Source organism: Lepisosteus oculatus, chromosome 6 (genome assembly GCF_040954835.1).
Source record: "Lepisosteus oculatus isolate fLepOcu1 chromosome 6, fLepOcu1.hap2, whole genome shotgun sequence".
Classification (NCBI taxonomy): Eukaryota; Metazoa; Chordata; class Actinopteri; order Semionotiformes; family Lepisosteidae; genus Lepisosteus; species Lepisosteus oculatus.
Window position 1 is genome coordinate 40,467,177 of NC_090701.1, and position 20,769 is coordinate 40,487,945.

Here is a 20,769-nt window from a genome sequence, read left to right on the forward strand (position 1 = left end):
TTGTATTTTTTTCTGGTTTCTCCCCTCCTTTCTAGTTGAATTGATTTTGAATTTCTGTGGATCCTTTTGCCAAAATGACTTTATTTTGCCTGTCTAGATTGTCCTTGCCATGAAAAGCCTTCTCTGGGACAGCACTAGGCCTTGATCGCTTATGTTAATTATCGTTTGCAGTTTCCTGGTGTGGGTAGGATTCCTGAAAGGACCAAACGGCTGGTCTTGTTCTTCAGTTGGTTTCCAAGGCGGTTGTTGCACATGGCGCGTGTCCGATTTAAGCCAATGTTATCAGTCCCAACATGTACAAAACAAATGGGTTATCACCTTCCTTTGCTAAGCCTGTCATACCTTGCTTAATGCTGGATTTGCCGGTTCTTCAGTCTCGTTTTATAAGGTCCTTTAGCTCCTTTTCCAATATTAACTCGGGAACTGGGTTTGGTGGCGGTAAGTAAAGATGGAGTCTGGCTGTCAGTCTGTTATGTCGGAAATGACCTGCAGTTCTTCTGCTGAAAGACCGCTTTTAAAATTGTGTAAATTTATTTTTGTTTAGGTATCAAATGTTGGTTCCTACATTTTATAATAATAATTGCTTACACTTTCTGGACCATCCACTAAAAGCCCTTTACAGGTAATGGGGACTCCCCTCCACCACCAGTGTGGAGCCCCACCTGGATGATGCGATGGCAGCCATAGTGCACCAGAATGCTCACCACACATCAGCTATTAATGGGGAGGAGAACAGAGTAATGAAGCCAGTTTATAGATGTGATTATTAGGAGGCCATGATTGGACGGGAAATTTGGCCAGGATGCCGGGGTAACACATCTTTTCAAGAAATGCCCTGGGATTTTTAATGACCACAGAGAGTCAGGACTCTCATCCCAAGAATGGCGCCTTTTTACAGTATAGTGTATTAGAACCCACACAGACTGCAGGGTGAGCGCCCCCTGCTGGCCCGACTAACACCTCCTGCAGCAGCAACCTTAGCTTTTCCAGGAGGTCTCCCATCCAGGTACAGACCAGGCTCACACCTGCTGAGCTTCAGTGGGTTGCCAGTTGTGAGTGGCAGGTTGTTATGTAGGCCCTGCCTACAAATGACACGTTTATCATGATCAAATTTTGGTTCTACACTAGTCTCTTAACAGCCCTCAAACTTTCTTGCTTGCACACAAAGAGCCAACACATGACATTCCTAACATTCAAATTCAATTTTGTGCTTTTTTTTTGGGGGGAAGCAGTAAATTATTGACTGTAATAACTGCTATTTGACAAATTTCTTATCCAAATAAAATAAAAGTCTTCACCTGGTTTGTAGCTTCTCCCTTTTCTACACGGATGATGGTGCTGACAGTTTGTACAGTTAGCAGCTGCTAGATGACTTCCTGCCCAGGCTGGAAGGAAAACCTTTGCAACTCTGAAACAGCTCTCTGTAAGCTTAATATCGTGAGGAACCAAAACCATTTCGTTGGAGGAGAAAAGTTTATTTCGAAAAAAGTTCACAACTGAGCTACATCTGTGGTGTAATAAAATGGTCTCCTAATATGAAAATTTGGAAAATGAATCCTGAAAACCAGGGGTGTATGTGGGGATGTTGGGGTTCTGTGATATGTATGAAAATACCCTCAACGGCTTAATATCTCTCTGGACAGGCTCTTGATACAGGAGCCTTCTACATTGCTATCACACAAAATGCAAGCAGATGGGTGTTCTTGAATGGTCGCTCTGTGTGATTGTAATAGAATCGCTCATTATAGTTCAAATGAGCCATTTATGGGACTGGAAATAAGTCAGTGTTTAAAGATTTTTTTTTTATAACTCACACGTGAAAAAACAAATTTCAGCTTTAGTCACCTATTTACTATAATAATATTGATAACAGTCTGTTACTAAGAGATTTACTCCTTACATTTTTTTCAAGTAATTGTCACATGATTAGCAATGACTCCACCGTTGTGTACTGAAAGGTATGTTACACATTTTGTAGGTAAATTCAACATCTGTCTCCAACATTCTTTATTCTGAATGTCTGAATTACTTTTACAAATTTCAGTCACTAAATTTGGAGTCTAGGGAGTAAACTTAGGTAAAATGCAGGCCATCTGTTTTGCATTGTCATCAGTGTCAAGATGCGGCCAGATGATCATTATCTGATGATGGTGGATAAATGCAAAAACTCAGTTGGTAAAACATATGTATAAATTGACCTCAGCGTTTCTGAGACCGAGACTGTTGTTGTCTGCTTTCCCAACTGTTGTTTGTTTCAGTGCACTAATCACACTTTCCCTTTCTCATGAGTAACTTAGTTTAGTTTTGTGAAGCTACCAAGCATTTGAAAACCGCACTCCAAATCAACGATTCAAACTATAAGAATGTTTTTTATAAATCTGCAAACAGAGAAAACAATATCCCTGGCTGGCATCTTAATCAGTTGTTTTTTTTCTGAATGCATCGTTTTGCATAGGAAATGCAGACAAAAAACAGCCGTCAATGGCTCACAAGTATTCTGACACGCTTGTCTCTTTCCATGTTGGTAAGACATAACTAAGCTCCAGCCATGGGCAAGTGTGCTCCATGTGCAGTCTATTAAATGGTTCAGCGAGTTTTTTGGGGGTGGGAGGCTGGTTTTCGGCTTTTACGAGCTATTAATGCATGTGCTGTAATCTGTCATCGGGGGACGTGGGGATGAGGGAGGGGTTAGAAAAAAAAAAGACAGATGATAAGAAATGGACATTTCCTTCAGGATATGGGACGTGATTCTTCCAGACTTCAGGAAAAGAACGCGCAGAAGGTTAATCGGAAAGGCCCTTGAGCAGTGCCATGTGGATGTGAGGTCTTGCTGTTGCAGTGGAGGCTGTATTGTGTGTTCGCCACTGTTCTGCCTGAGCCCTGGGACTGAGCTGTTGAAAGGCAAAATGCGTGATTGGCGTTTCTCGGAAGGCTAATTGCAGTTAAATATTGAACCAAGCGTGTTGAATAACACTGGAGCATCACCAGGGGTCCATTTAGAAGAATTTTGTTTGTTCAGCAGCAGTACAGACTTCTCTGGTAGGGGGAAAAAAAAAACCAGATAGAGGATTACTTTCATATGCACTGTTTTTAGAAACTTGAGCTTTTTAATACATCTCCACATTTAACCATTTCCTTAAAAAAAGTCTTTGAGCTGTACTTCTGAAAATATTTATAGTCAGACTTTCTCCATCCAGAAAGAATCACGCTCCAAAGGAGGTTTCTCTTAAATTCAGCCTTTGAAATTAATCTGTTCTAAGAAGAAAATAAATCTCACAAAGCTAATACTGCCTCAGTGTTATTTGCAGATGCTCAAAAAGAATGGCTTAGAAATCCGATTGATGGGACTAACTTTTATAATGGTTGAATTTTCGCACTCTGGATCCCTACTGGGTGTTTGGAATCGCGTGCCAGTCATTTTTCAGCCCATCATCTGTTCCCTTTTAGAAACATCTTGAATGATATAGTGCACCCCTCACATAATAAATCTGTTGTTTCTTTTTAGTTTTTGTGCAGCAAAGTGCTGTGGGACAATGCAAATTGTTAATTTTGCTGATTTTTTAAAAATGTTCCACGATAGTTGAGATAGCCATTCAGGGCTAAATCTGAGTATATAAATTTAACCTTATGGGATATGGCTAAAAATTTTAACCCTATAAATCATTTGAGAATGCTGACCTGAGCTGATTGTTATACCAAGAGATTTTTTTTGTGGGTGATGTCTGTATTTTTGTGAGAATATTGAGTCTCCATTGTTTGGGACATCAAATGCAGCGGAGGTCCTTTCTAGAACCAGCTAAAGAACTAGAGTCACAGCCAAATTTGTCAAAGGTCATTGTGAGCCAGTATAAATACATTTCTGTCAGACAACTTTATTCATGAGTGATAGACTCCTTGCTTTCTCCTCTTTCAGCTACACGCTGTGCCCCTGTAACACTCCAGCTTTTCATTTCAGTGTGTCTCTGTGAAATTGGTTGTCAGTGGTTGTAGAGATCATTGATATCAGTAGGTTAATTTAAAAATGCTTAGGTGCTATGATAGAACAAAGCCTTTGTAAAAGGTTTATCAACTTTAAACGTTTTGTTATTGAGCCTCATACGATAAACCTTTGTCCTTTTTTAAAAAAGCATAAGCACATTTGTGCAATTATGCAGAATTCACTTTGGTTTATTCTCTCTCCAGCTTAATCTGCTGTGTCTTCAGAGCAATAGTATTAACTTCAGCCTTTTTCTCCCTTCAGAGTTTGCTCTCCGTTCATGATACAGTGGCCCAGAAAAGTTATGACCCCGAGCTGCCGCCTTTGCCAGACGATATTGATGATGATGAAGATTCAGTGAAGATTATCCGACTGGTCAAGAACAAAGAGCCTCTGGTAATCATATATCATTCTGTCACCCACAGTGTTAAATTAGAAGCAAAGGGTATGTTTTTGTGGTCCAATAACGTAGCTTATTGCTGCCAGAAACATTTTAAAACTGTGTTTTTTTATGTATTTATGATGTCAAGAAGCTAGATCTGATGCATTGGTTGTAGTATCAATACAGCAACCATTGTGGCACACTAAGAGTTCTCTTTTTAAACATTTAGTCTTGAACATTTTTAAATGTGAATCTTTACATAAACCAAACAAAACAATCCCTCTCTGTCGTGACTGAGCTTTCTGTGTTTGCAAAAAGTACGTCATTTTTTATCCTTGTCCCAGCCCTTTTGTGCAGTTGTCTCCTGATGTCCTTGGTGAAAGACCCATTGCCTGACCTTGTCTCTAGTAGTAGAGTAGTGGACCCAAAGGGGTTGTACAACCCGTGGAACTGTGTATTTCAGTGCTGAATTGTTTCATTCATTACAAAACTTACATCTGGCAATCCAAATGAGAATGGACTGCGTTCCTAATCGTGCTCCTCACTCACGTTCTTGCTGACCTTGCCAAGATAACTACATTTCGGCCTTTTTTTTTCCCCTACCCCACCACAATTGTTCACCACTAACATACCACACATTCTTCCAGAGGTGCTGGCGAACAGAAGCACTTACCCCTCCCCTTCGCTTGACCACGGCCTCTCTGAGATCCTGGCTGAACCTTTGCAGTCTGGCAGTCTTTGTCGCTGTCAGACAGACCGGGCCCCGCCTCCCCCGTTTTCTGGCCCTGCGAATAGCCCCGTTCAAGCCCGTTTCTGCGTTTCCAACTAAAACTGTTCTCGTTCGAAGAACAAGCCAGCGTTTTCTCTCACGAGGCCGTGAGACACAATCTGGACCCGGAGGGCCTCAGGGTCTTATGGTTTTCTTTTTAAGTTCTTCGTGATCGGTCTGAGCTGATTCCCTGACCAGTTGGACCAGATTCCTGCCCTTTTTTTCCAGGACTTAAAATACGAGTTCTGTGCTGTTGTTGCCAACAGAATGCAAGGTGGGCTCTTCTGTGACTGTGAAGGTCTCCAAGGTGGTTTATTCTTCAGGGAGTTCCTCAGGGGTCCTGGTTGTGGAAGGGCACTGTGTCTGGAGATTTATTGTATTGCACCAGCACACGTTGAAATGGTCCACGTAAACCGATAATGAATTGAATCAGGCTGTTTAAAGCCCAAAGTGTACAGCATGCACACTGCCCTGCCAGGGGCAGGACTGGGCAGCCCAGGACAAGTGCTTTACTGCTTTCACAGATGAATCTAATAGTATAACATAGTCCTTTCTGGGAGACGCTCATCTGCATCTAATCAGATTTCAGAATATGTGGACTGCAGCACCTAGGTGGTCCGTCTCAGTCTTTCTAAAAATATGTGACTGCTGGTGAATCTCGGAGGAAGGTTTTGTGGTTACGTATTAATGAAGAAATGTTTTTTTACAAATTCGGAATCAGAAAACTGGCATCTACATTGCAGCATAAAAATAGAATGGCAGTGAACCTCTGTGGTTCGTTTCGTGTTTAGTGTTCGTTCTTCGTTTTTACATTATAGCAGTGTGACTACTGGCTCTCACACCACTGTCAGCTGAGTGTTTGCTGTGCTGTTGCACCAACTTAAGGGCAGGAGCGAATTGCAATGTTTCAAGCTGTGAAGCTTAGGATGCACTGCCATATTTTTTACTAGCTCAGTAGTGTATTCTTGAACCTAATTGAGTTATATGTTGTGGGTTTTGAAAATAAAAATGGAAAATAGTTTGAAACCTCTTAACAGGTTTTCTTTCCTAAGTTAATGTTCAGTTGCAATTTTTCTTCTAATGTAGGAAAAACTATCAGCTGCTGAAATTTTGATCTTTGTTGTCTATCAGGTGATGTTTATATGATGATGATTTATGGTGAGCACCATCTGAAAGCATTTAGGTGAATCCATTAATCTTCCATGGACTTGCTACCCTCAATTACTCAATCGCAACCTTCAATTGTCAATTAAACTGTGCTGTAATGAGTAGTTTTTGTTTTTTCAGCAGTTTTTTATGATGGCATCTGGGTTATGGCCAGTTATGGTTAATTTTCTTGTCCACAATTAGGTCTTACCTAAATTCCAGATTTCAGAATGATTACCCGGATAAAGATTTTCAAATCAAAAAGAGTACTGCTGGGGTTCATAAAATGGAGACGCATCATTGCCAAGGCAATAGTAATGATCGCACTGAAGTAATTTTCAAGGTAGGATACATGAATTATAATACCAGAATATCCCTTCTGTTCAATAAAGCAAATTTGTGAAGGATGTTTTTAAACAAAACTGTTTTTGATTTGCACTTTAAGTACCAATTATGTTTAATCAATCTGAAATGTAAAACTTGTCATTCTTCTGAGACTGTGATGCAGTAACAGAGTGATCGTTTTCTACTAGAAGCATGTAGGCTTGGATGTTTTGGCTGTATCCTTAAGGACCATAGTTAGTATTCCCCATTTCACAGTGACTCATCCATTAACTTAATCGTGATTAGTTGAATGGATTGTATTCAGTAGCCATGATTAATCGCAATCATTTTTCAGACTGTGACTTCATGCTGTATTTTAGTTAAAGGCAGAAGTTAATCTTCGTGATCTTTTCCCAAACTTCCGGTCTCGTCTTGAAACCAGATCTACAGAATGTATTAGCTCAAATGTTGAGACCATGACATAATTAGGCTTCTAAAAAATACAAACAGGAGGGTTTTGAAAAGAGAAAGAGATTGCAATGGCATAGTTTATTGAAAGAATGTGTTATTGTGGATAAAATTACAAAAACCTAAATTAAACTAGAACATAAGGTTGCACACAGACCAGCTTCTGTCCAAAGCAATATGCTGAAATAACTTCACATGATGAATAGCTTGAATACGCGGTGACTAATAGAAGAATTTTAGAAGAAGAAAAAAATTAAAATGCCAAAATCCAGTAAAGTAGAACAGGGAGTTGGTATGGTTACACGACTTGATTTAAACCAGAATAAGTGGAAGCCAAATCTGACAATATCTTCAGCTGACATTTTGGAACAGAAGTGAAAAAAAGATCAATTTAGGCCACGACCACCCGTGATATAAAAAAAAACATCACTTGCAAAGCAGCCCAAACAACAGATATGAGATGCGAGCTGTCAGTCACTATATCACTGTAGGCACCACAGTTTCATGGACAGCAGCCCATCATGGCTTTTTGAGTTTTTTTATAATCTGGTGCAGGTCAGCACTATTCTGTACAACTTGCCAGGTGGTGTAGTGAATCCTCAAAGTACCGCAGATGTCTGTGGTGTTCAGTACTGTAACCAACTGTCTGACAATCCCATGCAACTGCAGTACTTTAAGGCTTCACTTTGTGGCAAATTGGAATATTAACTGTTTCAGTTGTTTTGATTAGTTTGCGGTCTCTTTATAAAATGAGAATTTCTACGACACCAGGGACATTAAAAAACTGAGGTCCGATCCAGGCTTCATTCATGACATGTAGAGTAGTCTCCTTTTCAGAAAAAAGTACTATATAGACACATTGAATGAAACCACAATTTCAGTAACATCTAAGGCAATAGAAGTGCCACCTGTCGAACTTTTTTGAGCTGTGACGATTCTCACTGACGCAAATTTTTACGGCTAAAGAACAAGTACATGAACATAACTTGTTGAGGAGCATAGGGGAGGCATTGGGTTCAGTTCGGTGTTCTTGGGTTCAGTGTGGAGTTCATAATTCTTCCTTTGTTCATGTCTTTACTCTTGGTGCTCTGATTTCCTAACACACTCCTCAGACATTCTGGTGGAGTGAATTTCCTCTGTCAAAATGTTCCCAGTGTGCATGTCCTGTGATGAACTGCCATCCTATCTAGGTTGTAGTCTTGCATTCTGGGAAGAACTCCACGGAGAATTGTCTAAAATGATCCTAATCCTCATCTGTAAAACCGATTGTAGAATTAGCAATTTGAAAAGTAATTTTGACTTACATTTGAGTTTCAAGGAGCGTGAAAGTGCTTTTCGGCTCTAAAAGTTGTGAGCAATTCCTAATGAAATCATTTGTGTTTCCTTTTTAAAAAAAATATTAATGATATGCCTTAACTGTAGATTACCATCTGTACAAATATATCAGCTTCTTCAATTTATGTCATGTTAAGTGGCTTTGATTTCGACTAATTGTATAGCCAGTTTTTGATTGAAATTTAAGCTCTTTGTTGATAAAAAGCCAACGCCTTAAATGTAATATGTAACATATGAAATTTACATAACATACAGAGTCCAAAGAGCTTTAAGCTCAAGGCAGCCATGTTAAAATGCTTCTAAAATGTACAAAGGTTTTTCCAACTAAAACCAGCACCTTTCTACATTTTTTTTCTTCCTCCTTTAGCGATTTTCCGCCTTACTTCCTTTGTGCCAAGTATGAATGTATACTTTGTTGCTTTGTGTTGAAATCTTAATTGCTCTGGGCTGCCTGTTTCCCAGAACACTTTTGGAAATGAGATGTGACATCTGAAAGTGGTATTTTCTTGGTGGGATAATTTTAATGAAAACAGTCAATATTCAAACACCAAGATATGACTATATTATTGTATTCATTCAAAATGGTGCAGAGGACAGAAGAGACCTGGTGAAGCTCACTGTGGTTTGTATGAAGCTGAAATCAGTGGCATGTTGTCACAAGGGTCTGGGCTTTTTTAATTAAATATTTCATAACTGAACTTCTAACAAACATCTTTGACTTGATGCAGTTTGTTTGACCCTGCTTTATATTACCAGTTTTTGGCAGTTATTGCAGGAATTTCCTTGTAATTATCATGATAATGACCTACAATTTTCTTTTTTCTCATAATACTTGTTAATTATGGTTGAGGTTAGGACAAGGGTTAAGGAAATAAAAAGGAAATTTTAGAACGCTTTCTGGGTAAGATTTTATTAGTAGTAATCACAAGCTATTTCATGAAACAGGTGGAAAGTCATGCTCGGGGTCATTCAGAGGGGATAACAGCATCACACTGGAATGAAATAGAAAAATCACTCAGCAGAAATTAGTTTTTCTTCCCTGATGGCTTTCCATTTCTGTGCAAGAGGAAGAGAACTCCCTTGTTTTTTTGAAAAAAAAAAAAACATAGGTAAATTTAGAAATGGTTTGTTTTTTAGCAAAGAAAGTGAGACCGTTCAACCACGATGTAACACGAAGTAGCACTTGGACATGGTTTTATATTCAATTATATTGTAACAGTAGGGTTTTTTGATAACATCTGGCTTCATGAATCTTGGAAAACATTTTCTACAGAATTTATATTTTAAATAGAATGGTCCTCATCATTATTAAGTGACATCATGTCAAAACAAGGGTTTTTCTACTTGAATTTTTTGCTTGTCTTTCATTATGTAGTGTGTAAAATAATACTTGTTAAATTGTATTTCTTGTACTTTTTATTTTGTACTAGGATTTGAGTGGTTCTTACAAATTACGGGTAAGCTATGTGAAATAGATATATCTGAATTGTTTTTTCTGGCAACTCTCTTGGGAATAACACTCTTCTAATAATGTGTCCAAAGACTTCTTAGTTTCAACCACAAGCTTAGTATAGTCAGTATTTTTGGATCTTGTATGTGTTTTGAAATTTTGTCTTCTTCCTTTGGAATTGTACATATCTAGTTCACTTACACATTTGGTTTTACTGAAAAGACCTGGAAGATATAGCTGGATGTTTTAGGTTTTAAGATGAACACTTTCTATAAGATGTTGACCAGCTTTGTTATTCCTTCTGGCGAGAGAATGTGTGAAGTGTGAGAGATTTTTCATCGCATACTTAATTATGGACTCCTGTTCTTCATAAACATGTTTTTCAGTGGACTGATCGGATATGTATTTAAATTGTTCCAGTTCTCATCTCACTGTGAGGATTAGGTTATTGGGTTTTGGCACCATCTACAATAACAATCAGGAGCATTTAAGTGTTAAAAATATAGTAATAGTCCTCAGAGCAGCAGGCACATATGGATCTGATCATGTCAAAGAGTAGCAGCACGATATCACATTACTGATGAGTAATTGACCTTCTCAGTTGAAAGCACTCCTGGTTCTATGCAGAAGTATGATACGGTTTGCAATGTAACATATAATTTTATGAAGTCTGCTCTTTTAAGTAATACATCTATTTTTCTGGCTAAAAAAGCAACTGCTATATATATATAAGTATAAAACAACAATCTCCTTTACCTCTGTCTTACTGTTTTCCTTACTTCCTTCACGTCTGAAACACCTAATACAACAAGTGCAGGTAGTGAAGTATTATTCAGTCATGATTGAAAGTTTGTGAACCCTTTTCACGATTTGAGATTTTATGTTTTTTTTAACCACAAAATGTATATTTAATTAGAATTTGTCACGTCCTAATTGAAATAAAGTATAATTATTCACCAATTTGAGTGTTTTGAAAGAAAATTTCCATGCAAAATAATACACACAGTATACATAATGGTGCACAAGTAAGTGAACCCTTAGTTCTATGACTTACATCAAGGTAAAGCAGGATCAGGTGGTTCAACAACACTAGTGTTAACCAATTAACTGAGATGACCAATGAAGTTAAAGATATGAAATGATGTGTTAGGGAGGAGCAAACATAAATAATTGCAATAAAGCAAGTCAGTTACTCCTCCTACGAGTCTAGCATCATGCCTGGAACTAAGGAAACATCAACAGAACTGAGGAAAAAGTAGTGGATGCTAATCAATCTGGACATGGTTATAAAGCCATTTCAAAAACATTTGGACTCCATAAATCCACTGTGAAGCAAATAGTATACAAGTGGAGGGCATTTAAAACAATGTCAACCCTGCCAAAAAGTGAACATCTTCCTAAAATTTCACCCGGGGCCACAAGGAGAATAATAAAAGAATTAAAAGGTAATCCTAAAATAACATCCAGAGGTCTACTAGCTGCCTCTGGAGTAGTGATGCATAGATCAACAATATGAAGAACTTGAACAAAAATACCATCTATGGATGGGTCACCAGGAGGAAGCCTCTTCTGTCAAAAAAGAACAAAGCTGCCTGTCTGAAGTTTGCCAGAGACCACCTGGACAAGCCTGGAGAGTTGTGGAAGTCTGTTCTCTGGACAGATGTGTCCAAAATTGAACTTTTCAGGCACAACAAGAGGGCCCATGTTTGGTGAAGAGCCAACTAAGCCTACCACCAACAAAACTTTATCCCTACTGTCAAGCATGGTGGTGGAAGTGTCCTTGATGGGGGCTGTTTTTCTTACTCTGGCCCTGAGCAACTTGACATCATTGAGGGAATCATTAATTCTGAGAACAATCAAGGAATGTCAGGCCACCAGGTCGAAAACTCAAGCTGGGCACAAAGTGGGTGTTTCAATGAGACAACGATCCTAATCTTTCAAGTAAGTCCAATAAAGAATGACTTTATTGGACTTACTTGAGGTAAGTATAATAAAAGAGGTTCCGTGTCCTGGAATGGCCAAGCCAAAGCCCTGACCTGAATCCTATTGAAATGCTGTGGCAGGACAGTCTAATAATCTACGCATTCAAATCCCATTTTTATGTATGGGAAGTCTTTATTTAGGATGTTCATTCTATATATTCATTAAGTGTTCAGGTTCATATAATATCTCTGTAATATCTAAAATAATGACCACCAATTCTGACTGTTGATCTAAGGGGCCTCATGATTACTGAAGGGTTCACAAACTGTCAAGCATGTCTGTACATAATGGAACCCATCTTTTGAGATGGCATCCAGGAGTACCACTGTACTGCTGTTTTGTTTTGTTACAGCCGAGCTCTTATGTAAAAGAATTAGGACAGATTTAACTGTTATTTGCACTTAGTATCAGAGATATTTTATTTGTGTCGTTTCAGATTGGATTTAAAATAGTGTCCTGCGCAGCTTTTGAATGGTGATAAGTTACCGATGTACAGAAATAGGCGAGAATTCCACGGTCAGATCCTCCCATAATTATCATACATAGCGATTTGTTTAAACTCATAAAGGCTCATGAATTAAACCCCCCTGTTCGTTTGAATCATTAATCCTAATTAAGGGGGACAGTGGAACCTAGGACCTGTCTTGGGGTTTATGCTAATTTCTGTTACTATTTAAGAGCTGTAACTATTTAATAAAATAAACAATTATTTTAAACGATCAATAGCAATAATTAAGTGGTAAATCCAGAAGTGACTGGGGTACAAATGACAAATCCTGAAATATGTTTAATGCTAGACACATTCATACCCATTTCAAACATCAGACTATAGTGCCAGGATCTGCCCAAGAGCAGCCCGGTAACATCAAAGGAACTGCGGGCCTCTGTCACTGAGGATAATGTCAGTGTTCATGTGTCAGCCATCAGGAAAAGACTAAATGGGAATGGTTTTCTTTGGCAGAGGGCCAGAAATAAACCATTGCTCTATGAAAGGTCCTTGCCGCCCATCTCACCAACAATCCACAGGGCTGGAAGAATGTTCTCTGTATAGACGAGTCAAAAGTTGAACTTTTGGCAGCAATTAGAATTTTGTTTTTGTGTGGCGAAAACCAAATACTTTGAACAGAAGAACCTCATCCTGACCATAAAGTCTGGTAGTGGGAGTATCATGGTTTTGGGCTTCTTTGCTGCTTCAGGACCCAGAAGGCTTGTCATCGTAGACAGAATCAGGAATCTGGTGTTGTATCAACAAATTCTGGAGCAGAATGTCGGGTTGTCCATTCGTCAGCTGAAGATGAGCCAAAAAAGTGGGTTTTGCAACGAGACAATGATCCTGAGCTTACATGCAAATCTACAACAGAATGACTGGAGAAGAAATGTAGTATTTTGGATTGGCCAAGTCATATTCTGGAGGAAATGTTACGGTAGGACCTGAAATGAGCTGTTCGTGCTAGGAAGCTCTCAAGTATCGCCAACTTGAAGCAGTTGTGTAAAGAAGAAAATCCTAAAAGTCAAAGAGACTGATCAGCGGTTAGACAGAAATGTCTAGTTTAAGTCATTTGTGCTGAAGAAGTGCCACCCCTTTCTGAGTCTAATTATATGTTTCATGATCTTAATTACTTTTTACGTTAAAAACCTGCAAGAGTACAGAACATTATAGAATTATAAGTCTATTTAGATGTTTCTGCTTCTCAGCAATGGAATACGGTGCAAGCCAATTAATATTCATCCCCATAATTCATAATGATTGCTTGCTCGCAGTAATTACCTTTCTGGCAAGTTAAAGATTTTGTGACGTTAAATTTTGGATAAATGAAGATTTGTTAAACAATTGGAATGGGTGTCGAAGCTAGGTCCTCACAAGTGCAGAAATGCCAACTGTGTGTGTATTGACAGGAAGCGTATTGGAAGCAAATGAGCATTTCTCCCTCTCTGTATTGATAGTGGTGCAGTGCTGATTCATTTCCTTAGGTTTTACTTATACGTCGGTGGGAAGAGAGTTTTTCCACCTGTAACATAGTATTTAAAAGAACTATATAAATAAAATCAATGTCTAAGAAATACACAGACTTGCATATCCAAGTATGCAACAAGTAAGGTTTTAAGTATCATATATTCCTTTATAACCGAACTTTTCTACCAAAGTACCTCCACTACCCGCCACTGTCCTCTAGGGGCTAAATGTTACCCTGGTTGTTACCCTGGTTGGGGTTTTGCATATCGCGATGATCTCCTTTGCTGAAGGGCCTTCAGTCCCCGTGTTTGGATGCTCATCAGGACTGAGATCCCAAGCCCTGAACCACTTTTTAATCTCCTGTAGAGAGGTGTCGCATTGGCTTTGTACAGAAAGGGCAAATACCAGTGTTCAAAGGCTCTAACTATTTAAAATCCACACTGCATTTGTTTACTGCGCTGTGTGTCTGGTCCGTGCAGGCTGCTGGTTAAATTAAGGAGAGCAGTTTGTACAGGCGGGACTGGAGCTGCTTGCATACTGCCTGGAGTGAGTCTCTGCAGAAGAAGCTTCTGACTGTTGATCTAAGGGGCCTCATGATTACTTTAATGGGCCTAATTGTATGGTTAACGGGATATATTTCAGTCTTCTTTCCAGAGATCTAAATGTGCTGTAGGTCCTAGGCGTTGAATGAAGTGCATCCTAAAACAGTTGTCGGCTATTATATAATCGTCGTCTGTGAAGGATCTTGAAAATGATTAAATGCGACCTGGTGAGCAAATAATAAGAGCGTTGGAGCTGTTAAAAGCATGAGGGAGAAAAACAAGCAGAAAGCCCCATGGGGCCTGAAGGCTGGATTCTGACACCTCTGACTTGAAAGTGCCAGATAATAGACAATACAAAGTCACGTGAGACAGGACTGGGGAGCAAGGACAAGGGAGTCAGGAGGAGTTTACAGTGGAGAAGAGTTTATAGTTCCTCCCTCTTAGTGTTCATCACAAAGGGGTTCAGTAAATGTGCCAGCAACTTGTTTAAATATCTGTTTTATTTTAGTTCATTTTTTTTTCTATTTTCATTTGCATTTCAGTTTTTCTTTTGTTTTTGCACGGCCCTTGCAGCACTCCCAGCGTTTTAGTGTTATTGTTCGTTTTATTTTCTTTGTACTTTAACAATGAAAGGTGCTCTGAACTAGGTTATCTGATGATGATGATGACGATTTAAAACAGGGTGAACAGGGTGTTAAAGCAGCATTGTATATGGAGAAATTAAGTAGTGGGATACTAGATGGTATTAAATAATGGGCTGTCAGGTTGTAATATTTACCAGCTGAGTCTATGAAAATGCTCATTAACAACATTAATTTAAGCAATTCTGTATGATTTAATTACTATTTTAAGCCTGCCCTTTAAAAACATTAAAGTGCCTGTTTTTCCCCTTTAGAAAAATTGTCCATGAAATTAATTTTCTCTATTGTGGGAAGTCTGCCCACAGTGGAAAAATAGGACATTTATGCGTTTGCATTGCTGTCTGAAAGGTGTTTTTTATTGAGTCTAAGAAGGCAACTTTTGTGTAGGTTTCTTGCCATTATTGTGTTTTTACAACACTGGCTTTAAACATGAACATGAAATACAATGTCAGAAATGACTTTGGTCTGGTTTATATTACAGTCCTTCCAAAATTATTCTTGAAACAAATTTATGTTAAAAAGCAATGCTTCATTTATTTCTTAGATTTGTTTGACAAGAGTTGTTTGAAACACATTTTTGTAATATATGAAAAAGGTTCTCTCAAAAAAAAATTAAAATAATTTAGTCCCTATCGAAACATTATGAGAATACAAAAGCAAACCATTTTTCATTGACATGCTCCCTGCGGTGACCATCTTCCTCATCTGTCAAGACCCTGTCCATCATTTTAAGTTCACGTTCAAGTAACAGCAACCACAATTGATAGATCCTTCTCCACAGCTGACAAACACTTACATCCCTTTGGTCAGCATACTACTCCTCAGTCAGATGTTTTTTTTTGTTGTTGTTTGTTTTCTTGTCATTTTGTTGTTTGTTTTTTTGTAGTGTGCGTTACATTTTAAATAACACTTTCCCATCTCAACTCTAAAACCAATTTCTATTTTTTTCCAGTCATTTAGCAAAAGCTCAAAGTGGTTTGTGAAATAGTAACCACCTCTCCATCCACCACACCTCTCCATCCAGCCTCTGGGGGAGGGCACTGGAGCCTATCCTCACCCGGGCACACACACCAGCACAAACACACACACTCACACCAGGGCCAGTTTTCCCAGAAGCTAGTTAACCCACTGGTATGTCTTTGAACTATGGGAGGTAACCTGAGCACCTGGAGGAAACCCACACAAAGCCAAGGAGAACATGCAAACTCCACACAGACAGCACCCCAGAAATTGAACCTGGGGCCCCAGCTTTGCGAGGCAGCAGTGCTCACCACTGTGCCTCCGTGCTGCCCCCACACAAGCCCTAGTTCGGTGTAGATATTTGATAATGCAGCTTTGTCTCCTCTGCCGAACTTAACAAGCACGGGATGACAAGATACATCTTGATGCTCCTCCACTGCCTTAGTTTTTGTAGGTGGTAGGCATTTACAGTTTCTCACATCTACTGTAAGTAATTCTGTGTTCACGGTACCTGCCTTGTCTGTCTCTTAGGGGGCAACGATCAAAAGGGATGAGCACACCGGAGCCATTGTTGTTGCTAGGATAATGAGAGGAGGTGCCGCGGACAGAAGTGGTAAGTTTTGAATTATTCGAGCTCAAAGGCTCAGAAGAATCTTTGTATGCATCGGTGATTTCTTTCAGAGTGTTAAACATCGGGAAACGGGAGTACAGTGGAAAATTTAAAAACACTTCCTATTCCATATTTGCAATCACAAAGGAGACACTCACACATCCAAAGTCTTACGTAATAAAAGTTTCTGAAACAACTTAAAGAACATATTTCAACACCTGAAATTAGTGTAGTACTTTCTCCCTTAAACGTGGTTACGTCAACGGATGTTGTGAAGCTCTAAAGTAAGAGCTGATGTCTTTCGTAGCTTCAGAACTCAGGCCTACTTTCTATCAGTTGTATTCATAGTCTGCAGATCTCCCTTCGCATTTTGTTGTGAAACAAAATACTTAATTTCAAAGTATGAGGCCGTAAACGATCATACATTTAATCCGTTAAGGGTTGTCTGACAGAACATGCAAATCCGTTAGAATCGGATCCTGTGCGGCTTTTGAAAAAGGCTTAAAGGCAGCCGTGTTTTCCGTGGCGTTCGGTTTTGTTTTGCAGGTCTGATCCATGTGGGGGATGAGCTAAGGGAAGTGAATGGAATTCCTGTGGAGGACAAAAAGCCTGAGGAAATCATTCACATTTTGGTATGCGCAAGTTATTATTCACCTGCTGTTTATAGATCTGTTTTTATTATTTAGCACAAGATTTATTGGTATGTTTTTAGTGGCAGGGACTTTTAATGCAGTAGTCTGGAGCAGCTATGCTATGTGTTGCTGATGGTTAACATGGGCACATTATTTTACAAGGTCATTCCATGAAATGTCTTTCTAAGATGATGCACTGCTGGGCTGTTTACCTCCTTCAAATATACTGGAGTCCTACAGCTTTTCAAGTCTGGCCTTTTGATGTCCGAGGCAGCTAGGACAGCCTGTAGAGCAAAAACACGAACGTGCTCTTGAAAACACCGAAAAACAAAAGTATTGTGGATAAATGAGCCTCTTTCCAGTTGCCTTCTTACCATAACTCATGTCCGTTGTCATAAAATCAGGTTTCTTCGATTGCTGTGATGTTTAATTTGAATTCAGGAAAATAAATCTTCCTTCTCTCTACCCATTTCAGGCCCAGTCCCAAGGGGCAATAACTTTTAAAATAATACCAGGCATCAAAGAGGAAACGCCAAGCAAGGAGCCTAAGGTATGTCCTGCCAGAGAGATTATATTGATTGTATTACACACATGTGGCGTTTTAAACAGTGAAATTAAACGTATTCTCCTGCTCACTGCCTCCAGTCACGGGGACTGAATGGTCTGCCTTATTTCCAGGGGAAATGAGTCTGTTCTGATGTCAGGGCTGTAGCTAGAGGTGGGGAAGCAAAAGTGTCTGTCTGAATATCTTTGCATCTTTTGCCCCGAGTACTTTCTTTCTATATAACAATGATTTGGGGAAACGTCTGTCATTTTTGCCTGGATACTTCCTATGAGTTGAGTTCAGCTAGACATTTATCTGTACAGCCCATCTGAAATAACCTGTGTTGAAACAGACTTTGTTTTTACCCTTAGTGTGCCCTTAATAGTGATAGTAATAATACTAATACCTTAGTTTGCATTTCCATTGTTATACCTTTAAATTCTGCAAATAGGGTGCATATGCCTCAAGTGTGCTCTCTGTAAAGATGTGTTAAGAAGCAAACAAAAGTCCTTTCCTGAAACAGTTTCACTGCCTGGCAAGGAGCTTTCAATAAATCAGTAGAATAAATGATCTCGATACTTCAGAAACTCTTTCTCAGTATGCATGTTGGCCGCACTTTGTGCATAATTTATTGTGACACACACGAGCTACCAGAAGAGCAGACTGTTTGTAGCCTTTTGTTGAATCTGTGTGAGGGGTCCTCTTACTTCTGTTATTACTATTTATTGTTCTCCTGTGTTGCAGTAGTTGACTATCATAGCCAAGGGAAACCAGCCCCTCTTAAATGACTGCAGCTATTTTAAAAATGGGTTATTAATGTAATATGAGTGCCTTGGAATCCTTTGAGTGTATAATTTAGACATTGTTCCATAAAAAGAAGAAAGGAACTCATTAAAGAAAACGGTTCTACTTAGAGCGAGTTTGAAAATCTGAGCTAGCTCAAGGCTGAAAATGTCTGACAAGATGTTTTTTTTAAGGAGAGCATGTCGATTCCATTTATGTAACAACATGAACACAACAGTGGTATTTTTTTGCCGTCTTTTGTGTATGCCCCCGGTTTAGAAGCCTGCAGCTCCTTCAGCAGCTCAGAAAGTTTATCGGGTGCACTGCGGGGCGTTCACAGAAATCGCTGAACTTCACCTTAATGTCACCATTGCCGAGAAGCAGTGCTTTGGAAGATGTAGTAGGTAATTTTAAAGTAAACGCCTTTTCCTTCCAGATGTTTGTCAAATCCCTTTTTGACTATGATCCTAATGAGGACAAAGCGATCCCATGTAAAGAAGCTGGGCTGGCTTTCAAGAGGGGAGATATCCTTCAGATCATGAGCCAAGATGATGCAACTTGGTGGCAAGCCAAACATGAAGGCAATGCCAATCCCCGAGCAGGCTTGATCCCGTCGAAACAGTTCCAGGAGAGGTGAGCTACTGCGGTGCCGCGTTTTTTACTCCGCCGGGGGCTAAAACCACAGCGTCACGCACTGCGCAGCGTGGACTGAAGCCCTCAGCCCTGCGCAGACGGAGCTCATCCGCCACCCCATTACAACTTCAACCAAAGTTTGAATGTTTGACTTCTGACAGAAAGAAGAATGAGCTCTGCACCGCTCTGCCAAAATACTTTGGATTTCCGTGCGTGTCTGGCTTGAAATGAGTAATGACAGAAAATGATAGCACTGGTACTGATCCACTTTGGAAGGGGAACATATGGAAAATAGCACATCAGTGGCGCTTGAAACTACATTGATGTGCAATGCAGAGCTCAGGGCTGTAACAGTTTCTTGGCATGGCTGGGGGACTGAAAATTCAAAGCCTTCAGATTTATTTCAACCGTGTTTGAATAGAATGCATTGTTTTCTGCCCTTTTTTAAAAGGATATTTTAGAACATTCTCAGTATCACAGCAGAAAGTGTTTATTAATCCCAGGCCAGTAGTGAAAACTGATGGTTTTATTGTGTTCTCTTATTTTTCCTGCAGGAGATTTGCACTCAGAAGGCCTGTTGTCCCTGTTCAGCCACAGAGAAATTCAAACAGAAGATCATGTAAGCTCGTAAATCATGTGACAGAGAGCGCAAATGAATCTGTTAGTCTTTCGGTGTGGAACAGGTGTCTGTTTAGTGGGATATCATTAACAATTCTGGATGTGTCTTTGAGAGTCAAGATAGTTATGGAGGTGTTGAATGCTTTTGAAAGCCAGTGATTAATTGGGCTCTTTCTCCAGATCATCCACTTTCAAACAGAAACAATGTAAACCCACCTGCTGTTCAGGGAAATGTGCTGTGGGGCTGAAGTTCTGTAGCCCTTTCGTTTAAGCTTTTCTGAGGAAACAGAGTACAGTGTGCAAATGCACTTACAAATACAGGGTGTTTTCAGAAGTCTAGACCCATAGGGACAGTTAAACAATACAGTATGCACTTTATTTTTCAATCCACTTACCATCAGCATCCATGCGCGTATTAATTATCAAATGCATGTTTCCTAACATGGAAACCTGATACGAGAGCAAGCGTTCCAAATGTTTGCCTTCAGTGCCGCAATACTGTTTGATGTTGAGCTATAAACCAAGTATCGGATTGCCATAGGAAAACCCCAAATGGTACCTCGGAGGTAATGTTTCATCCAGCCAGTTTGACACAGTAGAGTATACTTCCCATGGGTCCAGTCCTCTTTGGGATAGTTTTCTGCAAGGCATGTTGAAAACAAGAATTAATCCTAGGAGGTGTGGAAAGGGTAGGCCATGGATGCTTGGATATCCAATTAGTGTGTAGTATTCCTAACATTCAGCACTGGGAAATGAGTGAGAGGTTGTAATAAAAGTAATGTGAAGTGAGAAGTGTGTAAAATGCTTTTCTCAGCTAGGGCCCTTCTGATATGTTGCTTTTTAATGAGCAGAAATGACATATACAGTACCTACTCTCATTTTCAGCAACCACACATGCTGCTTGGTTCATTTTTCATCAGAAATTAGCACCCTCAAAATCACCAAGCACCCATCCGATTGTGATTTGTGATTTCTTATTCAGCTGTTGTTGAATGCCAATATTGAATTCGACAATAATT

General features: G+C 39.5%; 1 protein-coding gene across 5 annotated transcripts in view; it reads left to right on the plus strand.

Moving 5' to 3' along the window:
• Positions 1-20,769, plus strand: part of mpp7a (MAGUK p55 scaffold protein 7a) — a 149,106-nt gene that overhangs the window by 85,100 nt on the left and 43,237 nt on the right. For all 5 annotated transcript variants that reach the window (XM_015354035.2, XM_015354036.2, XM_069191257.1 and 2 more), the window contains 6 exons: positions 4,241-4,372; positions 16,462-16,543; positions 17,087-17,172; positions 17,648-17,722; positions 18,936-19,132; positions 19,687-19,751. In XM_015354035.2, coding sequence (XP_015209521.1) covers positions 4,241-4,372; positions 16,462-16,543; positions 17,087-17,172; positions 17,648-17,722; positions 18,936-19,132; positions 19,687-19,751 — 637 coding nt within the window. The remainder of the gene's footprint in view (positions 1-4,240; positions 4,373-16,461; positions 16,544-17,086; positions 17,173-17,647; positions 17,723-18,935; positions 19,133-19,686; positions 19,752-20,769) is intronic.